The sequence below is a fragment of the Melopsittacus undulatus genome, chromosome 2 (genome assembly GCF_012275295.1).
Source record: "Melopsittacus undulatus isolate bMelUnd1 chromosome 2, bMelUnd1.mat.Z, whole genome shotgun sequence".
In the NCBI taxonomy this organism is placed as follows: Eukaryota; Metazoa; Chordata; class Aves; order Psittaciformes; family Psittaculidae; genus Melopsittacus; species Melopsittacus undulatus.
The window spans coordinates 42,641,578-42,663,190 of record NC_047528.1 but is presented as its reverse complement, the minus strand read 5'-3'; the positions used below and the strand labels follow the sequence as shown (position 1 = coordinate 42,663,190).

General features: G+C 39.9%; 1 protein-coding gene across 4 annotated transcripts in view; it reads right to left on the bottom strand.

Moving 5' to 3' along the window:
- The window catches only part of SLAIN1 (SLAIN motif family member 1), a 49,373-nt gene that overhangs the window by 17,175 nt on the left and 10,585 nt on the right, over nucleotides 1–21,613 (bottom strand). For 3 of the 4 annotated variants that reach the window (XM_034074479.1, XM_034074482.1, XM_034074481.1), the window contains exons 3-4: nucleotides 3,831–3,980; nucleotides 1,751–1,900 (exon numbers count right to left, since the gene is read on the bottom strand). In XM_034074479.1, coding sequence (XP_033930370.1) covers nucleotides 1,751–1,900; nucleotides 3,831–3,980 — 300 coding nt within the window. The remainder of the gene's footprint in view (nucleotides 1–1,750; nucleotides 1,901–3,830; nucleotides 3,981–21,613) is intronic. The other variant, XM_034074480.1, reaches the window with a different exon arrangement.

Here is a 21,613-nt window from a genome sequence, read left to right as displayed (position 1 = left end):
TGCAGTGAAAATGCTGACAATGACATTTCCTAAACTTATAACCCATGTAAGGATTCTGGCTCTCCAACCTCTCTGAAACAGAATTACTTCCTGCTAGCAAGACAAGGCTTAGTGGTAACCTGTCTGACTTTTAGACAGGTAGGCACCACCATCCCTTCCAGCTCCCCTTCTCAGAACACCAGGTTATGAAAACCATCCCACTATTAGCACTGCGCCAGAAAAGCATGTTAGCTCCAGGTCAAGCATGAGGGAAACATCCACATCCCTTGTAAACCCCCACAGCAGCCAGACAAAAGGGATGCACATCACATTTCCAGGAGCTGAGTATCTCTGGCAATAGCTGTGGATAACAGCCTCGCTAGATTTACAAAAAGCCCTCATCTTTGACAGATGTCTTTGCCTCATAATCGAAACTTCTTAATACGCTTCCACCCACCCTCAAGTGGGAGATTCTATCCATGGCATTGAGGAGAGTGTGCCTGTGTATATGTATAGTACTATCACTTTCCACAGGATTAAGTGGACAACAATTGTCACGTGCTCAAACACTCTATACTAGCTGCTACAAGGATGAGATACAACCATTACACTTGACAGAGATGAGAAGAACATAGTGTATTTCCTTCCAGTTTACCAATGACCTGATTGCTCAAAGAGGAGTCTTTTTTACACTTCGCTCTGAAGGAGATGAGCGCAGCTGGCATTTAACCAATGCAATCCTTTGTGGTTTTGATAGTCACCACTTTACTTTTTTTAAACTATTACAACTTCAACATAATATCAGAAATTTTCCCAGCTGTAACCACACACATTTGCCAGCTAAGAGAGAATTCAGCTATCTTGGAAAGCCTCACACTTGCTAATTTCTCTGCTGAACATAATGAGTGCCACCAGATGCTCAGCAAGTTCAAGTGCTCACAAGTGATCACTCCAACTTGTTCAGTCTGGTTTGCTGCAGCCAGACCACAGCTCTACTTTTTAATTAACATTTTATTTTTATTCTATTTAATCACTTATTACTTGGTATTTTCCTTCAGTCACCTCTGAATTTCTCTTGTTTTTCAGCACATCGCGTCCTCCTTGATGTCTTACTTGGCATTCATAGGAAGTGAGAAAGACACTGCACTTACTGTCTGAGTGACTTCTAAGTCAAATGGCCTTTATGAATAAAGACATTTTTCAAAAATTACTATCAAGCCAAACTAAAATCTATGTCAAACAAGCTTCTGGGCTCAGATTTGTGCATAGTAACTAGTCTTAAACTGAAATGCTAAATTTAAATGCCCCAATTCAGGATTTAAAAGGGAATTAATTTAAAAATTCATCTGACACAAAAAACAAAGTAGAGGAGAAGAAATACATGAGAGCTGCTTATTATTACCTGTCTCATAAAACATATGTGTGAGAAAAATGCTTTAGCATCTTTCCTTCCCAGAAATAAAATTATTTTAATTAATGTGGTAACACATTATAAATCTTTTAAATCTAAATGTACTCAACAGATATGGAGCTACACCAGTTGGGATTCTGTAAAACATACGTATCAAGTGTTGGGACGATCCAGTACTGTTAACCTGAACCCAGCAATGTGCATACCTTATTTACACAGGTGAAGAGTTTTTCCACCTGCCACTCAAGAGGTGAAACCACTTACGAAAGATCCACCTGACTGAGACCAGACTGGAGCAGTTTTGCCTGTTCTGGGAAACCTTCCTCAAACTGTTTTGGAAAATTAACAAAAGGCACCTACTCTCCTCCTGTAGACGAGCCATGATCTGAACATCAGTGAGGTCCTGCAGCTTGTATCCCATGGAGATGGAATCATCCTCCAGCTCTGAGGTGCTCAGCTCACTGTCTATTGATGACTGTGGGCTCAAAGGTGAACTCCTAGAAAGGTAACCTATGTAAGAAAGCATAACCTTTAGTTTGTGACTGCATCTGTCCATCTTTCATTCACTACTATCTGCCCTTTATGTTACAGTACCTTAAAATATTTTCTGCATAGTAGATAAAAACTTTCAGAAGCGTATTGCAATCCACTAAGTTAGCAGAAGTGTTTTGATTCTTGTGAGATGTAGTAAGTGTAGTAATGGATCATGAATTCCTCTGCTTTTTTCCAAAATACCACCACATAGCCCAGCAATGAATAATTTACCCAGTACAGTTCTGACTGATCTCAGATTACTTAGTGTAGTCTAAACACATCTGCATTTGAATACTTCTTATGGGACTCTGGTTCTCCCTACTTTGCTCTGCAAAGCAAGTGTGTGTCATACTCAGTACTCAGATTCTATTTCAGAGTCATTTAACTAAGTTTTGCAGGCTGGGTTTGTTTTTTGGGGGGAGGGGTTGGTTTGTTTGGTTTTTTGTTTGTTTTTTTTGTTTTGTTTTTCTAATTCATTAAAATCATCAGATAAATCAATGACAACAATTAAGACTAAACATTATGCAGCACCAGAGAAAGCATTGCCTCCTTCAGAGAGCTACCTTTTGGAGAGGGGTCTGGGTTCTACTTGCAGTTAGTTGCGTGAGCTAGTTGTTGGCCAACTTTAAAGACAAATTCTTCCAATAAAACAGTAAGTTCCTTTCTAATAACCTCTGGACCACCAAAGGGCCACAGCTGCCTGCAAGGCAAGAAGCACTGTGGCTATGGCTCATCAGCTGTGCTCATAACACAGATGTATTTGCACCCTCTGGCACTGCTGAAAGCAGCCACCTAAAATTCATCCTACATTCAGCTGTTCTCTAATAGTATCTCCAACAGAAAAGAAGATGCTGGGGATTACTTTGCTTTGGAAGGACTGTAAGCAGTAAACGTGTTTGCTTTTCTTAAATTTGCAAGTTACAACGGTCCTCCGGGCTTTGCAGAGGTAGTAACACCTGTGCCTATTTGGTGCAGCAGTGGGAAGCTAGACAAGATACCTGAGGATATCTCAAATAGCATGAGACACCTTCATTTAGGTACTAGACTACATCCCATTGAATAGGGGAGTTCAGATATCTTGCTCACACATACACCTACACCAGGCATTCAGTCTGGAGCTGTATCTCACCCACAGTGCCCATATCCCTTAAAACAGGGCTTTCTGCACTGATTTCACACATTGAAAAGAACAGTGGGCACAGATCAGTGTGACACTGAAGCTAACTTCCTTAGACCATGCCTGCTCCTGCCAGCAATAAAATTTTAATGCCTCTTGCCAAGATTATTTTCTCAGCTGCCACTACAGTTTAGTCACAGATACAAGCTGACTCCTGATACTTGTAGAGAAGGAAAAATGCAACTCTCTGCAATTTACAGCTCACAGAAAGTTTACATTTTTCCTAAATGCCTATGTCCCCTGGAAATCAGTGGTGAACATAAAATAATCTTGGATTTATTATTTAAAGAATACCAGTTTGAAAACAGCCATGATTCTGTTGCCTGTTTTTATTGTAGGAAAATGCTCCCTGCTACTTCATTACACAGTTGCACAAATGTTTCTGTAGACAGAAGGAAGGGGCACAGTGGGGCAGAAATGAGCAGTAAAGGGCAGGCAAAGCTGGAGACTTTAGCCTGACACAGTCACAACTATGCTTTCAGGTAAATCACTACTGAGAAATAGGCTCTGTTTAGTAGCACCACTTTCCTATGACATACTGCATAACACAGAAGATAACCTACACTACTAGTTAATTGCCACATTTTAGGGTTTTTTAAAAACATCTCCCTCTGAGGTGAGAGTCTATATACAATCATCAAAAAAGTCATTGCTGTTACATGCCAGGAAGATTAGATTAAACCAAGCAATTTTGTAAGCACCATAAATCAATAAAAAGATAAGCATTACCTGTTCGTTCAGGTGTTAGTATTGCTTTACTGGAGGTTTTAGAGAAGCTGGGACTGTTAAAGCCATTGGTATATGGGGTGAGTCTTGCAACGGGACTATAGGGAAAAGCCAAGGAGACAGATGTAGAGAAGAGGTTCCGCCATCGGCTAGCTGTTACAGATATGAGGGAGGAGGGGGAAAAAAAAGATGTTCCATTATGAAGAGAATAGTTCTGGTCAGAGAGAGAAAAATCATCTCATCTTAATCTGTTCATTAGACATATTTTACTTACAGTAAAAGGAAAATAATGGTCACAGTTCAGCAGCAAAATAAAGGATCAGCACAGTCTTCTATATTTAAGTGTGCTCCAAAAGTTTTCTAGCAAATGTCTTGATTGCCATTTTCTATGTATACACCATTTTGATGTATATTCATCACATACATGACTGGGTGCAAACACACAAAGTAACAGAGGAAGTAAAACCCACTACAGTTAATAGAGAAACACAGATTACATTTGTAGTGCTCTTCAAGGAATTGTTCATGGCAATCAATCATCACACAATTGAATTAGCAGTTAAATTATTGGTTATGGGAGTTCAGAGACACAGCAGTAAAAGACACTTAACCATCAAGTGCTGAAACCAACTGTAATTCCACAGCGAGGTTTAAGTTACCGTATTTTCTCTCTTCACAGCATCAATTCCTGATTACATTAAGTATGAAGTCTGCTGTTTCTTTTTACTCTCCACTCATTGGGTTTTGGGTTTTGGTTTCTTATTTGAGGATTAACCAAATAATAAAACAGGGCATCTCTTTTCCTACATACTGTTTACAGTAAACTTGGAAGAAATCTGGTCTGCTCAGTAACATCACAAATTGCTCAGAGCAGACAAAAAAAGCTAAAGGCTTATTTAAATTACATTTTCTTAGCTCATCCAGTAAAATATGAATACAACTGCCCTTTGGTTTGTTTATTTTGTAACATGCATTCAAAAGGCAAAATAAACAATATCCACATGCTCTTCAGAAATTAAATGAAGTGGGTTTAATTAGAAGGAAAAGGCAAAATTTAAAAAATGTGAATTTTCAGAGAACCCAAACAGGTACAAGCAAAGCTTGTACAGATGAGAAACAAAGTATAATATCACATAGTAATTTGTGACAGAATTTATTTTGTCCTGATAGATGTTACATACAGTGACACAGGGAGCAAGCTAGGAACATAGCTCTACCTAACTTAGAAATCAATGGCATAACCTCAATCCTTACCAGGTTTTTGTGGTGTCAGATGCTACTAACTGGTTTTCAAATCTAGAAGGGCCTCAAAGCCCCCAGAAGCTATTCTCCATCACATGGTTAGTTAATACCACAAATCTGCCATCTTATTTGGACCTGTTGATTCAGTCACTTTAAACACGGATACCCAAATAGCATTCAGGCCCTCTCTATTTTAAAACCTGTCACCAAAATGATTTAACAGGACATATGAACTATTCCTTCTTGCTAACATCAGCACCAAGTGGCCATGGAAAAATCAGGGAAGTGAATCTCATTGGCAGTCTGTCAATCATATCCTTGCAACATTTTGGAGTAATCAGTTCAAAATATGCTACTTCCACCTTTCCCTTTGGTTTTGACCCACTCAAAGCTACTCCTGGAGTTTTAAGGAAGAAGCAGCTTTTCTTATTCTTCCCACTAGCGCTACTAAGCTCAGAATGAAGGCAGCTACCTGATTCCAGCACTGGCACAAAGCAGTTTGCCAGGGAAGAGAAGTACCTGCAAGGGTCAGTCTCTGTGGGAAGCAGCTAAACTACACATTAGTAAGATATAAAAATTAAAATTGTGATCTTTGCTGTCCTCTCATCAGAGAATAATTGTAACTTCTCATTTTTGATGATTCTTGATCCTTAAGAAGCTTAAAGAAACCTCAAGGTCTGAGACCTTAACTAGGAGCAGCATCAGCACCACTTCTAGGAAACTGCTTGATGCCAAGCAGCACAACACAGACTTCCTGGCAGTGCTATTTGTCCTTTACATCCACTAGCATGATCGGGTCAGAAGTCAGGCACACAGGTGTTCCAGGACAGAAAGGAGAGCACATGCAGATGGACACCACTCTATAAACTAGTAACTAACACAAATTGCTGGGAATGAGATCAGTTTACAAGTAGTGAAAACCTGCAAATTGATTTGAGGCATTCCCTGAAAGAAATCTGTGCAATAGAGTAGTTCTCAATTTCATATTTGCAGCTAATGTTTGTCATTTCCACTAGAAACCATCAGTAAGGAGCAAGCGCTGGCAGTTCCTTGTGATTTTATTTTTGTGCCTAACGTAAGATCCTGCTTTGTAGCAGCCTGATCATCTGCCAGGCCAATTAGCTGCCAGCATGTTCTCACCCCAGATGTGGTCAACCGCACAGCACAAATAAACATCATTCATTACCCTCTACAATAACCACTGTGCACTGGCCCACTAAGCACAAAGCAACAGCTACCGCGACTATGAAAGCAAGAGCCCACGTGAAGAATATAATTAGTATTTATGGCAAAGCAGATTTCAAACTCCTCTTTCAAATAGTGTTTTCAAGTAAAGACGGACAAAGAAGCCAAGAAACTCTAGACCAATCTCTCTATATAATGAACCAATGTAAAATATCCCCAATTCTGGAACTTTCACCACCGTGCCTAAAATGAAACTTCATAGTGTTCAAGCATCAGCACAGTAATGACACTTTTCTGGCATACAATTAGTTCCATTGTTCAGGATCAAATATAGAAAGGAGTTTTCACTAGTTTTCCAATGAAAATATCAAAGTACAATTAAGACCTTATTTTTATAATTTTCCTGGAGATATCAAAAATGCTAAAATAGATAAAAATAATAGCTCCCATAGAAAAATATCAGCAACTACATAAACATCACCATACTGACTCCCGTGAATAATCAGCATTTGGTAAGAACTGATGGAAAATCTCACATGAAAGCCTGAATAAGTAAACATCTACAGAATTGCATGGCTCAAAAGGAATGAAGCACCCTGCAAAACCACAGGATGCTGTACCATACCTAAAGCAATTCCTTTACTAAAAGCATTTTCTCATTTAAATTATATAAAGTACAGGATTTCTAAACATATATAGAAGAATTTTTTGAAAGTGAAGAAAAAAATTGCTATTCAAGTTAATGGCAATATTAACAATCTGGGACATGAGGTAAAAATCAGCACAGATTCTCATTATGTTGTTTTAATTTTAATTTGTTGTTTTTAATTTTACAAGTACAAGTCCTCTACTTGATGAATCACATACGCCCCATCCCTGTAAGTGTTCAAGGCCAGGCTGGATAGAGCTTTGAGCAACCTGGTCTAGTAGAAAGTGTCCCAGCCGATGGTGGATGGGTTGGAACTAGATGATATTTCAGGTCCTTTCCAACCTAAATCATTCTGTGACTCTGTAATTCTATTACTTAACAATATTAGTGTAGACTGTGCAAGGGGACTTCTTTCAAGAGTTAGGAAGTAGGGGTCTCCAAAATACAATTTAGTGTACATCCTCGCATAAACAGATGGACAAGCACAGAGGTTTTGTGAAAAATGTAACTGTCTCAGCATTCATTTTCCTTCTGCATGCACAACTCTCCCCACATGCACAGGTCCAAAAGCAAATTTTCTAAGCAGACATAGTAGCCAAACTTGGCTTTCCAGCTTCCCTTTTCTGAGAAACTGGCCAAATGTTATGTTGAATTATTAAGCTCCAGGCATGACCTAGGACCCAAATGTCTGCTCCCTCCCCAGCTCCCATACTCAGTGTCCTGGGTTGAGCCGTAGCAGTCATTTTTCTCCTTCTTGGTAGCTGGTGCAGCACTGCGTTTTGACTTTCGGGCTGGGAACGGTGCTGATAGCACCTATGTTTTTAGTTACTGCTCAAATGTCTACTCTGCCCAAGGACTTTCTGAGCCTCATGCTCTGCCAGGGAGGAGGGGAGGCCAGGAGGAAGGAGAGACAGGACACCTGACCCAGGCTAGCCAAAGAGGTATTCCATACCATAGCACGTCATACCCAGGAGGTAACCAAGAGTTACCCGGAAGGGCTGGGGCTCTGGGGGGTTGGAGGAGGTATCGGTCGGTGTTTGGTTGGGCAGGGTGGGGTGAGTTATCGATCAGCGGGTAGTGAGGTCTCATATTCTCTTCACTTGTTATTTCCTTTATCATTAGTAGTAGTAGTAGTAGTAGTAGTAGTAGTAGTAGTAGCAGCAGTAGTGATTTGTGTTATACCTTAGTTATTAAGCTGTTCTTATCTCAACCCATGGGAGCTACATTCTTTGGATTCTCCTCTACAACTCTCCGGGAGTTGGGGGAGCAAGGGGTGAAGTGAGTGCACGGGCTGTGTGGCTGGCTTTAAACCACGACACTCAGCAAGTGCTATTTTATATAAACTGCCACTTTGATGCATTTTTATTCCATTTGATGGATTCCTAAGCAGAATCCATGAGCATACAAGCTCTCACATTTCAGCTAGCTTGAAAACACACTTTCCTGAGCAGAAGACTCATTATCATGTATTACTATATAAGGAAACCTGGAACAAAATACATGGCCCCAGATTCTTCGGCCAAACTATTACCATTTATTAAGGAGAATGTTTACACCATTTAATTTTCGGAGCCTTCAAATAAGAAATTAGGAGCTTTCCAAAACAAGGAATGCTTACCAAAGGGCACTGTGAATGCAGAAATTTACATAGGAAGACTGCACAAATTCACAGAAGAGGAATCCACCAAAGGTTAATAAATCACATCTAAACCAGAGTTAACATCTGGTTCAGCCAGTCTCTGAACTGGAAATACAACGAGCAGGGTGTTAGGGCAGGCATGTATGCTCTTCCCCCATATTCTCACTCCCTTCCAATACCTATTTATTGCAATTTTGAATGCTGGAACCTGCGTCACAGACACAATGAAGATGCTTTAATGTACAGACGTTGATAGTTGACCTAGTCACAACAAGACACAATATACTCTGAGAAAAAGGATGGGGAAGAATTAATCTCACCTCTACTTGAAAAGGTCATGAGCCGTGCCTGTTTGTCTGCACTGCCTACAAAGGCAGCACAGTGTGACTGGCTCTGATACAGATCCCTGCATATATTCAAATGAAACTCACTCTGACAGTATTCATTACAGAGAACAATAAACAGAGCTTAAAAACACATCTCAGAGACTGCATTCAGTTTTCCCTTTTTCTAAACAATTGAAAAAGGCAACTCTTTTGCAGCACTAGAGCACTGCAATGCTTGCATGCATCCTGTTGAAATAGCTGTAGATACCCAATTAAAGTGGCTGAAAATCTTTTTTGGCAGCAGCTCCAGTTGGAAGGGGAACCTTGCTACCTCCCTACAGGCTAATGCTTTACCCCAGTCCTCCCCATGCCATCTTCTTGGCAGCACTGGTACAATGTCCCAAGTACAGCTGTCCTTGACAGACTTCATGCTCAATTAGATCAATTTTTCAATCTGTATTAAAAAGACGTTTTTGTTAATTTATTAAAAAAAAAAAAAAAAACAAAAAACAAACAATGAGGACCTCCTCAATGGCCTTTGCCAGCAAGATGGAGTCAAGTTGTACTAGAGCATTTAAGGAGAGATGGAGAAGCAGAAAACAGAAGCAGGAAGGTGAGGCTGCTGAAGCCCACTTTGCCTCCAAAAGAAATAAGCGCAGCCTCCACAATGTGTGTAAGCGCAGATGAGATTAACTCAATGTTTGACACCAATTGCTTGTGTACACATACAATGCAGAGCAAAACACCACCACTTTCATTGCATTTTAACAATTATCAATAAAAAAGGAACAAAATGATAATGACCTTACAATATCACTCAAAGGGTAAAGGTCTGTCACTACAATGTGCAGACAGTGCACATCAGGCAAAAGAAAAATCTTCCTCCAACCCTTGTTGTGCCAACTGGATAGACTCCTGTCTCTGCTGACTCTGGCTGTAAGTTATCAAATCTCTAGTTAGGCTCACACAGCATGTAGTGACTGAAATAAGCTAAGAAGCCATTATCTAATCACACAAGTAGATCAGAATGGGCAGCAGTTCCTAGAAGCACAAATGAAGTTAGAACAGGACATATGTCCCTGCCAAAGAGAAAGCAAGTTACATTCCTGTGTAAAGGGATGAAATGAAGACTCAACCACAGTGATGAGGCACTGGAACAGGTTGTTCAGAGAAGTTGTGGATGCTCCATCCCTGGCAGTGTTCCAGGCCAGGCTGGATGGGGCTTTGAGCAACCTGGTCTAGTGGAAGGTGCCCTCCCAATGGGTTTGGAAGGAAATGATCTTTAAGGTCCCTCCAAACCCAAACCATCTATCATCTTATTCCAAATGTAGCAGATCCACAAGAGACTGGGGTTGGTTTATAACATATAGCAGAGTGTCCAAGAGCCCTGCAGAAGACTAACTGCCTGTAATCCAAAGGGAAAACATTTGGCTTGGCATAATTTGTGAAATACTTTACATTTTCCTTTATAAAACAGTTCTATCATTGCTTACACATACTGTAACACTGTGAGAGACACTCATACTCTCTGACGTCATCATAAGCAAAATCTGAACACTCATGCCCATTGCATTAAGCACTGTGAAACTCATCCCAACCTTATTTTCCTTCATGAATTCATTACCTTTGGTAACTGCTTCGTCTGTATTTCACTGACTGTGATAGAGCAAAATCCCACAGAGTACTGTAGAAAGTACATTTTGCAATCACTCAGCACTGGTTTAAATGCTGTTTGTCACAACACTCCACAAATAGTAAAACCAACTAAATTTTGTACAGGAAAACATCCTTTTGTCCTTTTCTTTAAATGCTGGTTCTTTGAAACATCTCACAGGTCTGAGAAATGGTGTGCCTGGGTCTCAGCACATCACTGCTTAATGGCAAACTTCGCCTGCTATATAACTGACACCCTTTCAAACCAGTGGACATTGGCTCTACAGACAGTGTGATATTCTCTCTGGTTCTGAAGCAGTTAAGGGAATGTCCACCAACAAGCAGTAGCAAGGAGTATGAAGCTGGAGGACTCATCTCCATAGCCTCCATAATTCAACACTTGCAGAATACTCATCAGAGACGCTTACCTAGGATGTGGCTCTCGCACAGTAAAGTATTGCTGACCTGCAGCTTGACAGCTACTGTGCTGGATTACTAACACCACAGTTCTGTGGTATTATCAACTAGGAAGACCTAAATCTGTGGTGTCTGAATTAACATATTGTCATCACCTCTCAGCGACGTGCCTTTAACTGCAATGGGATGTGTAGGGTTGTTTGTATGGTTTGTGTTTTACTGTTGACCCTGCACAAAGGTTATATACAGCTGTAGAGTGCTGACCAGAATATACATAGTTAGTATTTCTATTTCTGTACAAAATGTGCTGTTACACTACTAATTTTAGGGTCTGCTATAAAGAAACAAAGTTTAAAGTCTAAATCCAGGCCCATAATCTAATCAAGATTTTCAACAAAAATGTTAATTAAAGTTCCTTAACCAGGGGAGGAGGCAGAAATTTCTTCCACTTTGACACAGTTACCAGAGTTGCTATTTTGAAAGACTCTGCAAACCACTTTACAGGAAGGATCTGGGGAGCTGTATCTCTACAACCCTTCTCAGGCATGTCCCCTGGGGTGTTTGAGCCTTCTAATTCACCACTCTCATTAGCAGAGATTTGGGATCAATAGAGAGAGAAACCTAGTTTCATACATAAGGTTAATAATGTAGGTGGGAGGTTGCTTCTAATATGGGCCCATGATCATGATCTGTGCACTTCAGTGAGCACTTAATCCTAAAAAACATCCAGTGGTAAAACTGACTTAGAGAAATCTGGCCTGCCACTTCTTCAGACATAGTTATCTATTATTCAGGAGCAGCCTTTCAAACTACTAATCCATCTGGTGCACGTACTGGGTATGGGACTCTTGTTACAGGTCCTCCTCTTCCCCAGACACAGAGCTCTGTCCCTTGGGGCTTCCCTTAGATGTGGAATTTGCCTTAGCATCCAAGAGGAAGGAGAAGCAGTTTCATGTCCCCTATTCCTAGAGGGGCTTTCTTTACTTTTGTACAAGACATGTAGGTGCAGTGACATTTTTGAGATGCAGTAAAAGCTAGTAATCTCATTTTTGGACATTTCTCTGTCAGATTACTCCTGAACTAACAATTATGATAATTACCTGTTCAAACCTAAACAGTGGAAGTCTGGGTTAGATATAAGGAAGAAGTTCTTCACTGTGAGGTGGTGAGGCACTGGAATGGATTGGACAAGGAAGTTGTGAATGCTCCATTCCTGGCAGCGTTCAAGGCCTGGGTGGACAGAGCCTTGGGTGACATGGTCTAGTGTGAGGTGTCCCTGCCCATGGTCGGGGGGTTGGAACTAGATAATCTTAAGGTCCTTTCCAACCCTAACTATTCTATGATTCTATGATAATTTTCCTGGGCATCTGTTTTCCAGCATAATGATACTTGTTTCCCCACAGCAGTCCACTTGCCACATCCACCCAATTCTTCAAACTACTTAAAGATCAAATAGCCTGTTAGTGCAGGGGTATTTTGCCAATACAATATAGCAGGATGTGTAAATGACTCTTAATACCACTACACAAAGTTGATCTTTATGTCAACATCCCGCAACCATTCCCAAAGCAGGTAATGGATTCATATATTTTCACACTCTTGATGAACAAAACTATGCTACATTCAGGTTTCCAGAACAGACCTGATTCTTCCAAAATTTGAACAACAGCAAGAATACCATATATAGCTCTATTGTGTGTCAGAACCACTGCATGGCATCTAGGCAGGCTTTGCAAAGTCCTCCTCAAGCAAAATCTCTAACTATGGGGAATTGAGCTTCAGAGTTTTAAATAGTTTGTATTGATTGCTGTCAGCCTAATCAAGAGCATGAACTCATCCTATTTTCAGTCATGCGGGAACCAATAAATACTGAAACTCATCTTGCCATATTTCTAACCTCAAATATAAAGCAGAAAACTCCTCTCAAAGTTATCCAACATTCACTCCAAAAAGTTTACAATTAGTAGGCGAAATACCTTCAGGAACTAACATAAGGTCAAATGCACAAACAAGAAGGACTTCTAGAGATTTCAGTAGGTTTTGGATCACCATGGTCTTTTTCTTACTGTGTTTCTACTACTACATTTTTCCATTGTTTCTATCTTGTACATGAGATGTAATTACAAAAGATCATTTTTTTTTACATACTATTTATTTAGTTACCTTCCCTCCTACTGTAAGATTAGAGACATTTCACTTGATTCTTGTCTTAGATTAATTTTACAGTGGTGGAAGCTCTGCTTTCAGCAGAATTTCAGTTTACCATACACTTCACTATTAAGTGAAGGCTGGAAATTAATTTTGCTTGATGACTAAAAATTATTACAGAAGCTATTGTATGGAAGCCAATCTGAATTCCAACAGCACAGAAGGGGAGAGACCGAGGAAACATTTTGAAACATGCAGCATGTCCTCTGTCTTTACTAAACTCTGTGGTCTGTGTTCACATCAACTACTTTCCAGTGTTTAGATTTGACCTCCAGTCCTACCTCACCAGCTATGCTCCTCTATGTCCTTCCCTGTCACTGGAGGAAGAAAGATCTCATGCTCCACAGATGTCTCTATTTTTCAATTAGTCCCCAGTGTCAACCCTGAAGTGTAAGACTGCTTAAAAAAAGCTAGTACAAATCTTATTTGAATGTATTTCTAGCAAATTTAACACAGAGAAACAGACACATATGGTAGCTAGAGAAGATATAACCTGAAAGTTGAAATAGAGGAGTATCAGTTTATTCATTCAAGCTGGATCCAAGTGACAGCTATACTGATATATATTATTGTTATATTATCCATGCAGCACTGCATTGCAGTGTGTGGATGGAAGCACTAGAGCTAGGCTGTTTGGCATGCCTGTGCGTGGTGTAGACAGGTTGTAAGCACTGAGAAGATTAACTCTTAGTGTCTACTTATGTTCTGATAACACAACAAGGAGGGCTGAGGTAATCTGTGTGCCTGTATATGCTCTGTATACAAGCATACCCTTCAAGGCTACTAAGAACACAAAAACCTTGTACCTTATCAGCAAGCTGCCATCTACATAGCAAAAAAACCTACAGGTTTTGTGTATTTTTTAACTTCAGTCTGAGAAGGAAGCCTGGTTTTAAAACCAGTTAAGCTAATAGAGCTTTTTTGTGCAGAACTAAATCTCCCTAATCTCTTGCAACTGTACATTAGATGTCTCCAGTTCAATCAGCCAAAAGCAATTCTAAAACCCCAATGATAATAGTGCACCCACTCTTTTGGAAATACTGTTTTCATCCCTTAGAGAACAACAGCTACTTTGTGATCTCTTGAGTCTTTGTGTCTTTGTACTGCTACATCTAAGATCGTCAGTGCCATCATATTTATCTTCCTGTGCATTCAGTACAGGAGCTGAGTCATCACAATCACAGCAGCCACAAAGAACTCTGCTGGACAGGCTCCTTTTTTGCAGCTTTGGTCTCAGGAGTTGAATAAAAGATAGGAGAAGTCAGTAGTAAAAGCGCCATTTAAGAAAGAAAAAACACCACCACAATAAAATAAAATTGTATCAACTAAAACTCGACAAATATGTAATAGTTAGGGCAAACACGGAACTGTAGTGTAAGCAAATTAATTCAAAACCAAAACCAAAACACACATTGAAAGGATTATTTTTGAGAATAAAACAGATTTTATTTTTTTTTAAATAGATTTCAAGACAGGCTTAGCTGCCATTCACAACATGGAGTAAGAGAAAGGGTGCCTTTGCCCTTTCACCCTGTGAGTCCATGCTTAGGGGACTTCTCCAGGATAAGGAACAAGGCTACTTATCCCTTCTCTGCTTGATTTACAGAACAGGTATCAGTTCAACTTCCCTTGCAGATCGGAGATCAGCTACTACACCATGTGCCCTTATGCTCTTCTGCTGAAGACAGCCTGTTCCTTTAGACTATCCACTGAACTAGAGGTGAAACAAACCAAAAAAGACTGTCACAAAGTGGCTAGTGCACTCCTTCAGAGAAGGTAGATTAATAAGAGAGAACTTCATTTCCACATGCCACAAAGGATGTACAGCAGTTCTCCTAAGTGGACATGTACTATACTGCTAACCAGATAATGCTAGCAACAATTTGAATCAAAGATGTATATTTTTGTTTAGAGGAACAGTTGGCTGAAGAAAACCAGAGCTAATTACATTCCTTAAATTTAAAATTTTTGGTAGTATATGTAATTCTTTTTTTCATTTTTAAATTACCATCTGCTAAGCGAGATAAGGGATCCATTCTGTAAATAACAGACTCATAGAAGGACAATTTCCCACCCTTCTCTGAACAGTATAGGATCATAATTACCTACCAGGTGTAATTCAAATATGTGTCTCTGTTGGGATATAAATCTCTTGAACATTTATCGTAACATAAAAACAGTAAAATAATTCAGATATTAACCCTAAACTGCATTTTTTTTCTAACCTTACTGGTGAGTTCTGAATTTTCCCTGCATCCAAGAAACACCTATAAACACGTTTCACAGTTATTCACAGGTTAAACCTCTGAAAGAAGGGTTTTGAAGAAGGCTTTTCTGTCTACACCTTCTTATTCTGACACCCTGTTCCAAGATGCCGCACTCCCTTTTTTTGGCACAAGTATACCTGCTCCCTATACTGAATCTGACTGGAAAAACTATAAGTTAGGCTTAAATCGGGGTCAAAAGTAGCACTTACCCTCAAGGACCCCTGTGGAATTTGGATAAATACAGAAGGTGTCACAGTTATGTGCTGATTATGAGAATGTGTTAACACTATCACCCAAAGCAGAGAAATAATACAAAACCCTTAAAAAAAAAACCAAACAAAAAAAGATACTATGAAATAGGTTCTCATACTTCTGAAGCACCAAATAAGGAAAAAAAAAAACAACACAAGAGTTAGGATTAAGAAAAGTACTGATAGAAGTTTAAGTGACTATCAACTATAATAAAGTATTCAGAAAACATAACGTTGTGTAGAACTAAGGTTCAACACCAAGCTAGGGTAAAATGAAGAAATACTAACCAAACAGTTACTTCTAGGAGAATGGATGAAACGACATAGAATCAATGAATCATAGAATAGTTTGGATTGGAAGGGACCCCCAAAGATCATCTAGTTCAACCCCAATGAGCAGGGACATCTTAATCTAAATCAGATTGCCCAGACCATATACAGTCCAGTCCTGTCTCCAAGGATGGTGCATCCACCACATCTCTGGGCAACGTGTGCCAGGATTTTACCACCCCCACTGTAAAAAATTTCTTCCTCACATCCAGCCTGAAATCCCCTCTTTTAAAACCATCATCCCTTGTCCTGTCACAACAGGCCCTGATAAAATGTCTCTCCCAGTCTTTCATATAGGCCCCTTTTAAGAACTGAAAAGCTACAATAAGGTTCCCTGGAATCTTCTCTTCCCCAGGCTGAACATACATATGTTTGATATAGACACCATTATTATTACTGTCATGGGGGTCAGGGCTTCTGCAATGACAGTTTTTAGCTTAAAAAGACAAGTCTCTTCCAACTCTCTAGAGAAAGACAGGTTTCTCCTGGCACTAACTCAGAGAACATTCCTAAACTTAAATTCCCTTGGGGTGACTTTAGACATCACAAGAGACTCCCTGAGTACCTCCCAGAGGTACATACACTCTAGCAAGAACTGTGCAAGCATTTAATAAAGTGGCAATCCTTTTTCCTTGCAAACAAGTAACATAAGTGTAAGCAAACAGAAAAGGAGAGAGGAATATAACATTACCAATCAAGAGGGACAACAGGGAAAGCACAAGAATGGCACAAGAGACAAGTCAAAGCATACAACTTGCAGAATGACAATCAATACAATTATAACGCTGCTGCCACATCCTTCTGCCCACGTCTTACTTTCAAGATAAAAAGAACTCTACAGTATCTTTAAAGAGTTTCCACCACCAGAACCTGTCACGTCCACAATAAGCAGAAGTGGGCTTGGACAACAAAGCTCGAGAGGTTTCTTCAAGCTTCTCCATAAAACACTATTTTGTTTCTTCCAAGTAAAATTACCTCAGATTTAACAGCACCCACACGGGCCAAAAATAAAACCTCTTTTGGACCAAGTCCAATACAGTGGGAACATATGTGCCTACTTACAGACTGAATCTTTTTTATTTAGAAATAAAGACTCATTTGTGATTACAGTGAAGTATTTCACAGTGTTTCAAAAGACATTTAATAAACAACCCTGAGGCACTCTTAATGTCAGCTACATAACTGCAACACGTGAAGCAGAAATGACAAAAAAAGAAAACTGGTGACACCATGGAGCAATAGGCTGAAGCGATGACTCCATACCTCCATTCCACCATATTCCATGCTGGCCTGTAAATTGCTCCCTTCCCTAACCTTCCTCAGGATTGGGAAGGAAGAACAAAGAACACAGAGGTTTTTCTAGTGTTTCACAGATCTACTTGAGGGACATGCACCTCTAGGAAGAAAGGACCTTAAGCTGTTAGGATGCTGAGCCCAGTCCTCTGTTTTTGCAGGCAACAACACAACAGACAACTAAACTCCTATCACATCCTACAGCCCACAAAACCATTCCCTGCACCCATAACATACTTAAGAGGTGTTATGAAGAAAACATTGCCTAAAGCTAAAAATCACAAACACATGAAGTGCCAAATAACTCTAAAACTGGGGGAAAAAACAACAACAAAAAAAAAAGATATGCTACCAGTCAGATGCAAATTCTTAAGACTTAATACTCAATCCTACTTGAGACCAGTGAAACTGGAATTGCATTTTATGAGTCACTCCTGAAGGATACAACAAACAACAGCCCCTGGCCCTAACAGCTTACTTAGATTTCTGACACAAATCTTTACATGGCTTTCAAGTGGCTTTAAAAGAAGTGGCAAGTAGTTAATGCTACTCCAAGTCCATTCACATGCTGAAAATATAAGTTATCTTGCACCACTTACTTTCTTATATGCGGATAACTCTTCAGCAATATGACAGCATTAATATAAAGTGCATACTGAATTTTGTTATATGTAAACAGCAATTTGAAATGGAACAGACAAAGTAATGAATACATACTGCTGTATGACGCATGAAAAACCATAGAAGCCATATGCCAACATTCTAATCATTTAAAAGCTATAGCCTGAAGTTATATCTGGAATGAATGGGAAAATAATTACAATTTTTCCTTCCAAAACTCAAAAAATAATTCTTTCAAATTAGCAGGTTACATATTCAAGTTGCCTGCATAATAATAGCTGTATCATTGAAGAGATTAATTCAATTTCATTACCAATAAAAACAATGTCTATTAAAAAAAAAGTAAGACACTAACACATTTCTAAGAAGAAAAAGAAATTAAGCTTCTGTCATAGGATTGCTTCAGGAATTCTTCGCTACTTTTCTACCTTCCCAGACATGTGCTCTGAGTGTTTATGATGTCCACAACTAAGTTTTGCACCTAAGCTCTGATCACAGTCAATGAAGACCTACAGCTCAATTCAGCTGCCCACAGGTAGGCATATTCTGCCATTTAGATATCCACTCAGGACATTTCAAGGGCCTCAGTGCCATATGTATATGGACAACCAAACCTAGCCCTGTCTTTCTATTGGCTATAATGGGATACTAAATACTGGTTGTATGAAGGTATGCCAGGAGATGACTTGTAACCAGATGCAACATGAAATGTTGCTCAACATAACCAGGAACAGACTGTGAACAGGTCACTGCTGTGAGCCAGCCATGTACTTGATCAGTCTCTACTGCATGCTGAACTCTCAACTATTTTGCTGCACAAAGGGTGTTGTCTGTGCCGTGTGTGAGTGCACAAACGCACATGCATGTGTGAGAGAGTTCAGCAAACGCCAAACCATGCTAGCCAATTAGACAGACAAGAGGTCTGGGAATCCATTATTGAGCAACTGCAGGGCTATAGGCTTGGCACTGGAGAGACTATGGGTCTAGGCCAGCTACCAGATGTCCACATGCGCATGTGAGATGCCAATAAACATCAAGTCAGACTAGCCAGCAAACAGGACCAGAGGTCTGGGGCCTGGATACTGCCCAGACAATAGATGTAGGGGTCAGCTACCACAGCATGGGTGTCGGAAGCCAAACAATGGAGGGAACCTAGGTCCAGGCAGGTGGCAAACTTGTCCATGTGACTCCACATGGACAAATGAGAGTGTGAGACCTGCTGGCAAGACTCAATCTTAACAACTGGCTGGACATGAAAATAGGAAACTGTAGCAGCCTCACATCTAGTGGACTGGAGAGGAGAAATCTCCTGGGTCTGAGACTCCCAATAACTTCAGCTCTGGAGAAACATAGCAATGCTGTCCTTGCGACTTGAAGTCCACCAGATTTGGGCACACTAAACACATCTTGTATGCTTAGACAGCTTCATTTAAACACCTGCAGTCTGGAGCAGAGCCCACCCTTCAGCACAGAACAGCAGGGGCATAATTTAGCTGTCTAAAACTAGAATGCAATGGCATCTGAGGTGCTCCAGCTGGTCCAGTTAAGTGAGGCTGCTGTGCAGGTCCTGTAACATACATCTGCCTCATATAGATATTTCAAGGACCCAAGACCATGTCAAATTGCACTTATTATCCTTGTTAAGGTAAATGAATCATGGCCAAAGTGATTGCGCTGTTAAATTAGGTATACCAGACACATGCCTAAAATTAGGTGGAATGAATCTGGGCAATATGTTCTATGAATTAAGTAACAAATGTCTGAGATCCCAGGACAAGGTACTTACAGTCAGACACAATGGGAACAGCTCCATGTCTGGCTCCAGTAACTAAGACACAAAAAATCTTTCCAGGCAAAACTGAATCACACAGACTTCTCCCTGGGATTCATATGCAACACAAAGCAGTATCCCATGTATCTCACTTACAACTAGCAGACATGCACTACAGTGTTCGTATCACTTCATCCATGTATGGACCCTGGTACTATTTGTGCCTATCATAGAAAGATTCAGATGAGCTACCAGTATGTGAAAAAAACCAAAAAGACCCCAAGTGTCCCTGTTCTGCAGAATGAACTTAGGCATCTAAACAAATGATTATGGGCAGGGTCTGAAGTGCAGTGACTGAAAAAAAGGAGACAATGAGAAACGGCCTCTGAATTAAAGATATCAGGGCTAGTCTTGCAAAACGCAGCAGGTTTTCAAGACTTGCTAAAAGCATAAAGGAATATTGCCATCTAACTCCTTCCAACGTCAAGTACTCCCAAGTTTCTAATTAGTGGAGAGAAATGAGTATCCCAGACTCAGTTCAGACAGTTGCTAAAGAATGGAGGAAGACAGGTTGGATGAATTGCCCCTTAGCTTCTCCAGAGTCAATGGACAGTTAAGTTTTTCCCAGGTATCTAATTCAAATCGCTAAGGTTAGCTGAAGTTACTCATAACCTTTAGCACCACAAAAAGCCCTCTAGTTACAAATCCTTACCCTACTTAGATACAACCTGTGCTCCAGCAGCTGCTGACAAAACTAAGCGAGAAATTAACTGATCTTCTCTCCTATGCCAGCTCAACTCTTTCCTCAGTGGAATTTATCTGACTGCCTGAGGACTTAACTGAAGTTAGCCACTGCTACCTCTCTGTGTGCAACCATTTCATAAATGTGCATTTTGAGATACAAGTTAACTTACCCTGAATTAATACAGCACAGGTAGCAAGATCAACATTGTATGGTTATGTAGTACCAATCATAGAACAGTTGGAAGGGACCCTAAAGATCACACAGTTCCAAACCCCCTGCCATGGGCAGGGACACCTTCCACTAAACAAAGTTAATTAAAGCCCTGTCCCAGATGGCCTTGAACACTCCCAAGGATAATGGGAAAGAAGAATACAAGAGAAGCTGTCTTTCTTTCCAAATGTAAGAAAACTTATTTGGTCCCAGTCAGAATGTATTTGCAGTGTCCCTTTGTGGTAGGAAGGTGCACAGGGTTAAATATACACAGGCATCAGCCATCTGCTTCTATGAAAAAAGCTATCCCAAAATAGTGTCACTGTACAGATTTCTCTGGTGTTAGAAAGTGGGTTTGATCTTAGCTCAGCCAGCCATGTAGACTCGGTTTACAGGTACTTGGCACTGTTTGGGGTTTCTTTGGTAACACAAAAATTTAAAAATTTTAAAAAATACATAAAAAGATTAAATAAATAACTAATGTATAAGCTATCAGCTTAATGTCACTTTAAAAATCAACTGTTGCCCTGTATCAGTTTTCCGTAACATCTCACACTTCAATCATAAAATATTCAAGAACATGTTGAAGTATATTTTGTGACTTATTTTCATATGATTCTTTAAAATTAGTAAAAATGTATTTTTTACATTGCTTCAAATGCTTTTCAAAACAAGAATTACCCAGGTTTCAGCCTCTTTTGTTCAGAAAAGCAATTTTCTGTCCCACAGGCATATTTATACTACTTTTCTCCCTGAGATTTCTCAGAAGTGTAAATCTCTTAATGAAGTATTCCAGTGTAGTGTTTGATCAAGCCACATTCAAAGACTTAGGGACCCCATCAAAAGCGAACATTCCACAAGAAAGCCTTTTCTATTGTTGTAAGTTTTACAAATATATTCCACTCTAAAAGTAAAGTTAATAAAATAGAAGACTGAGGGGAGGGCCACAAAAGAAAAAGTATATCCTTATGCCTCAAGT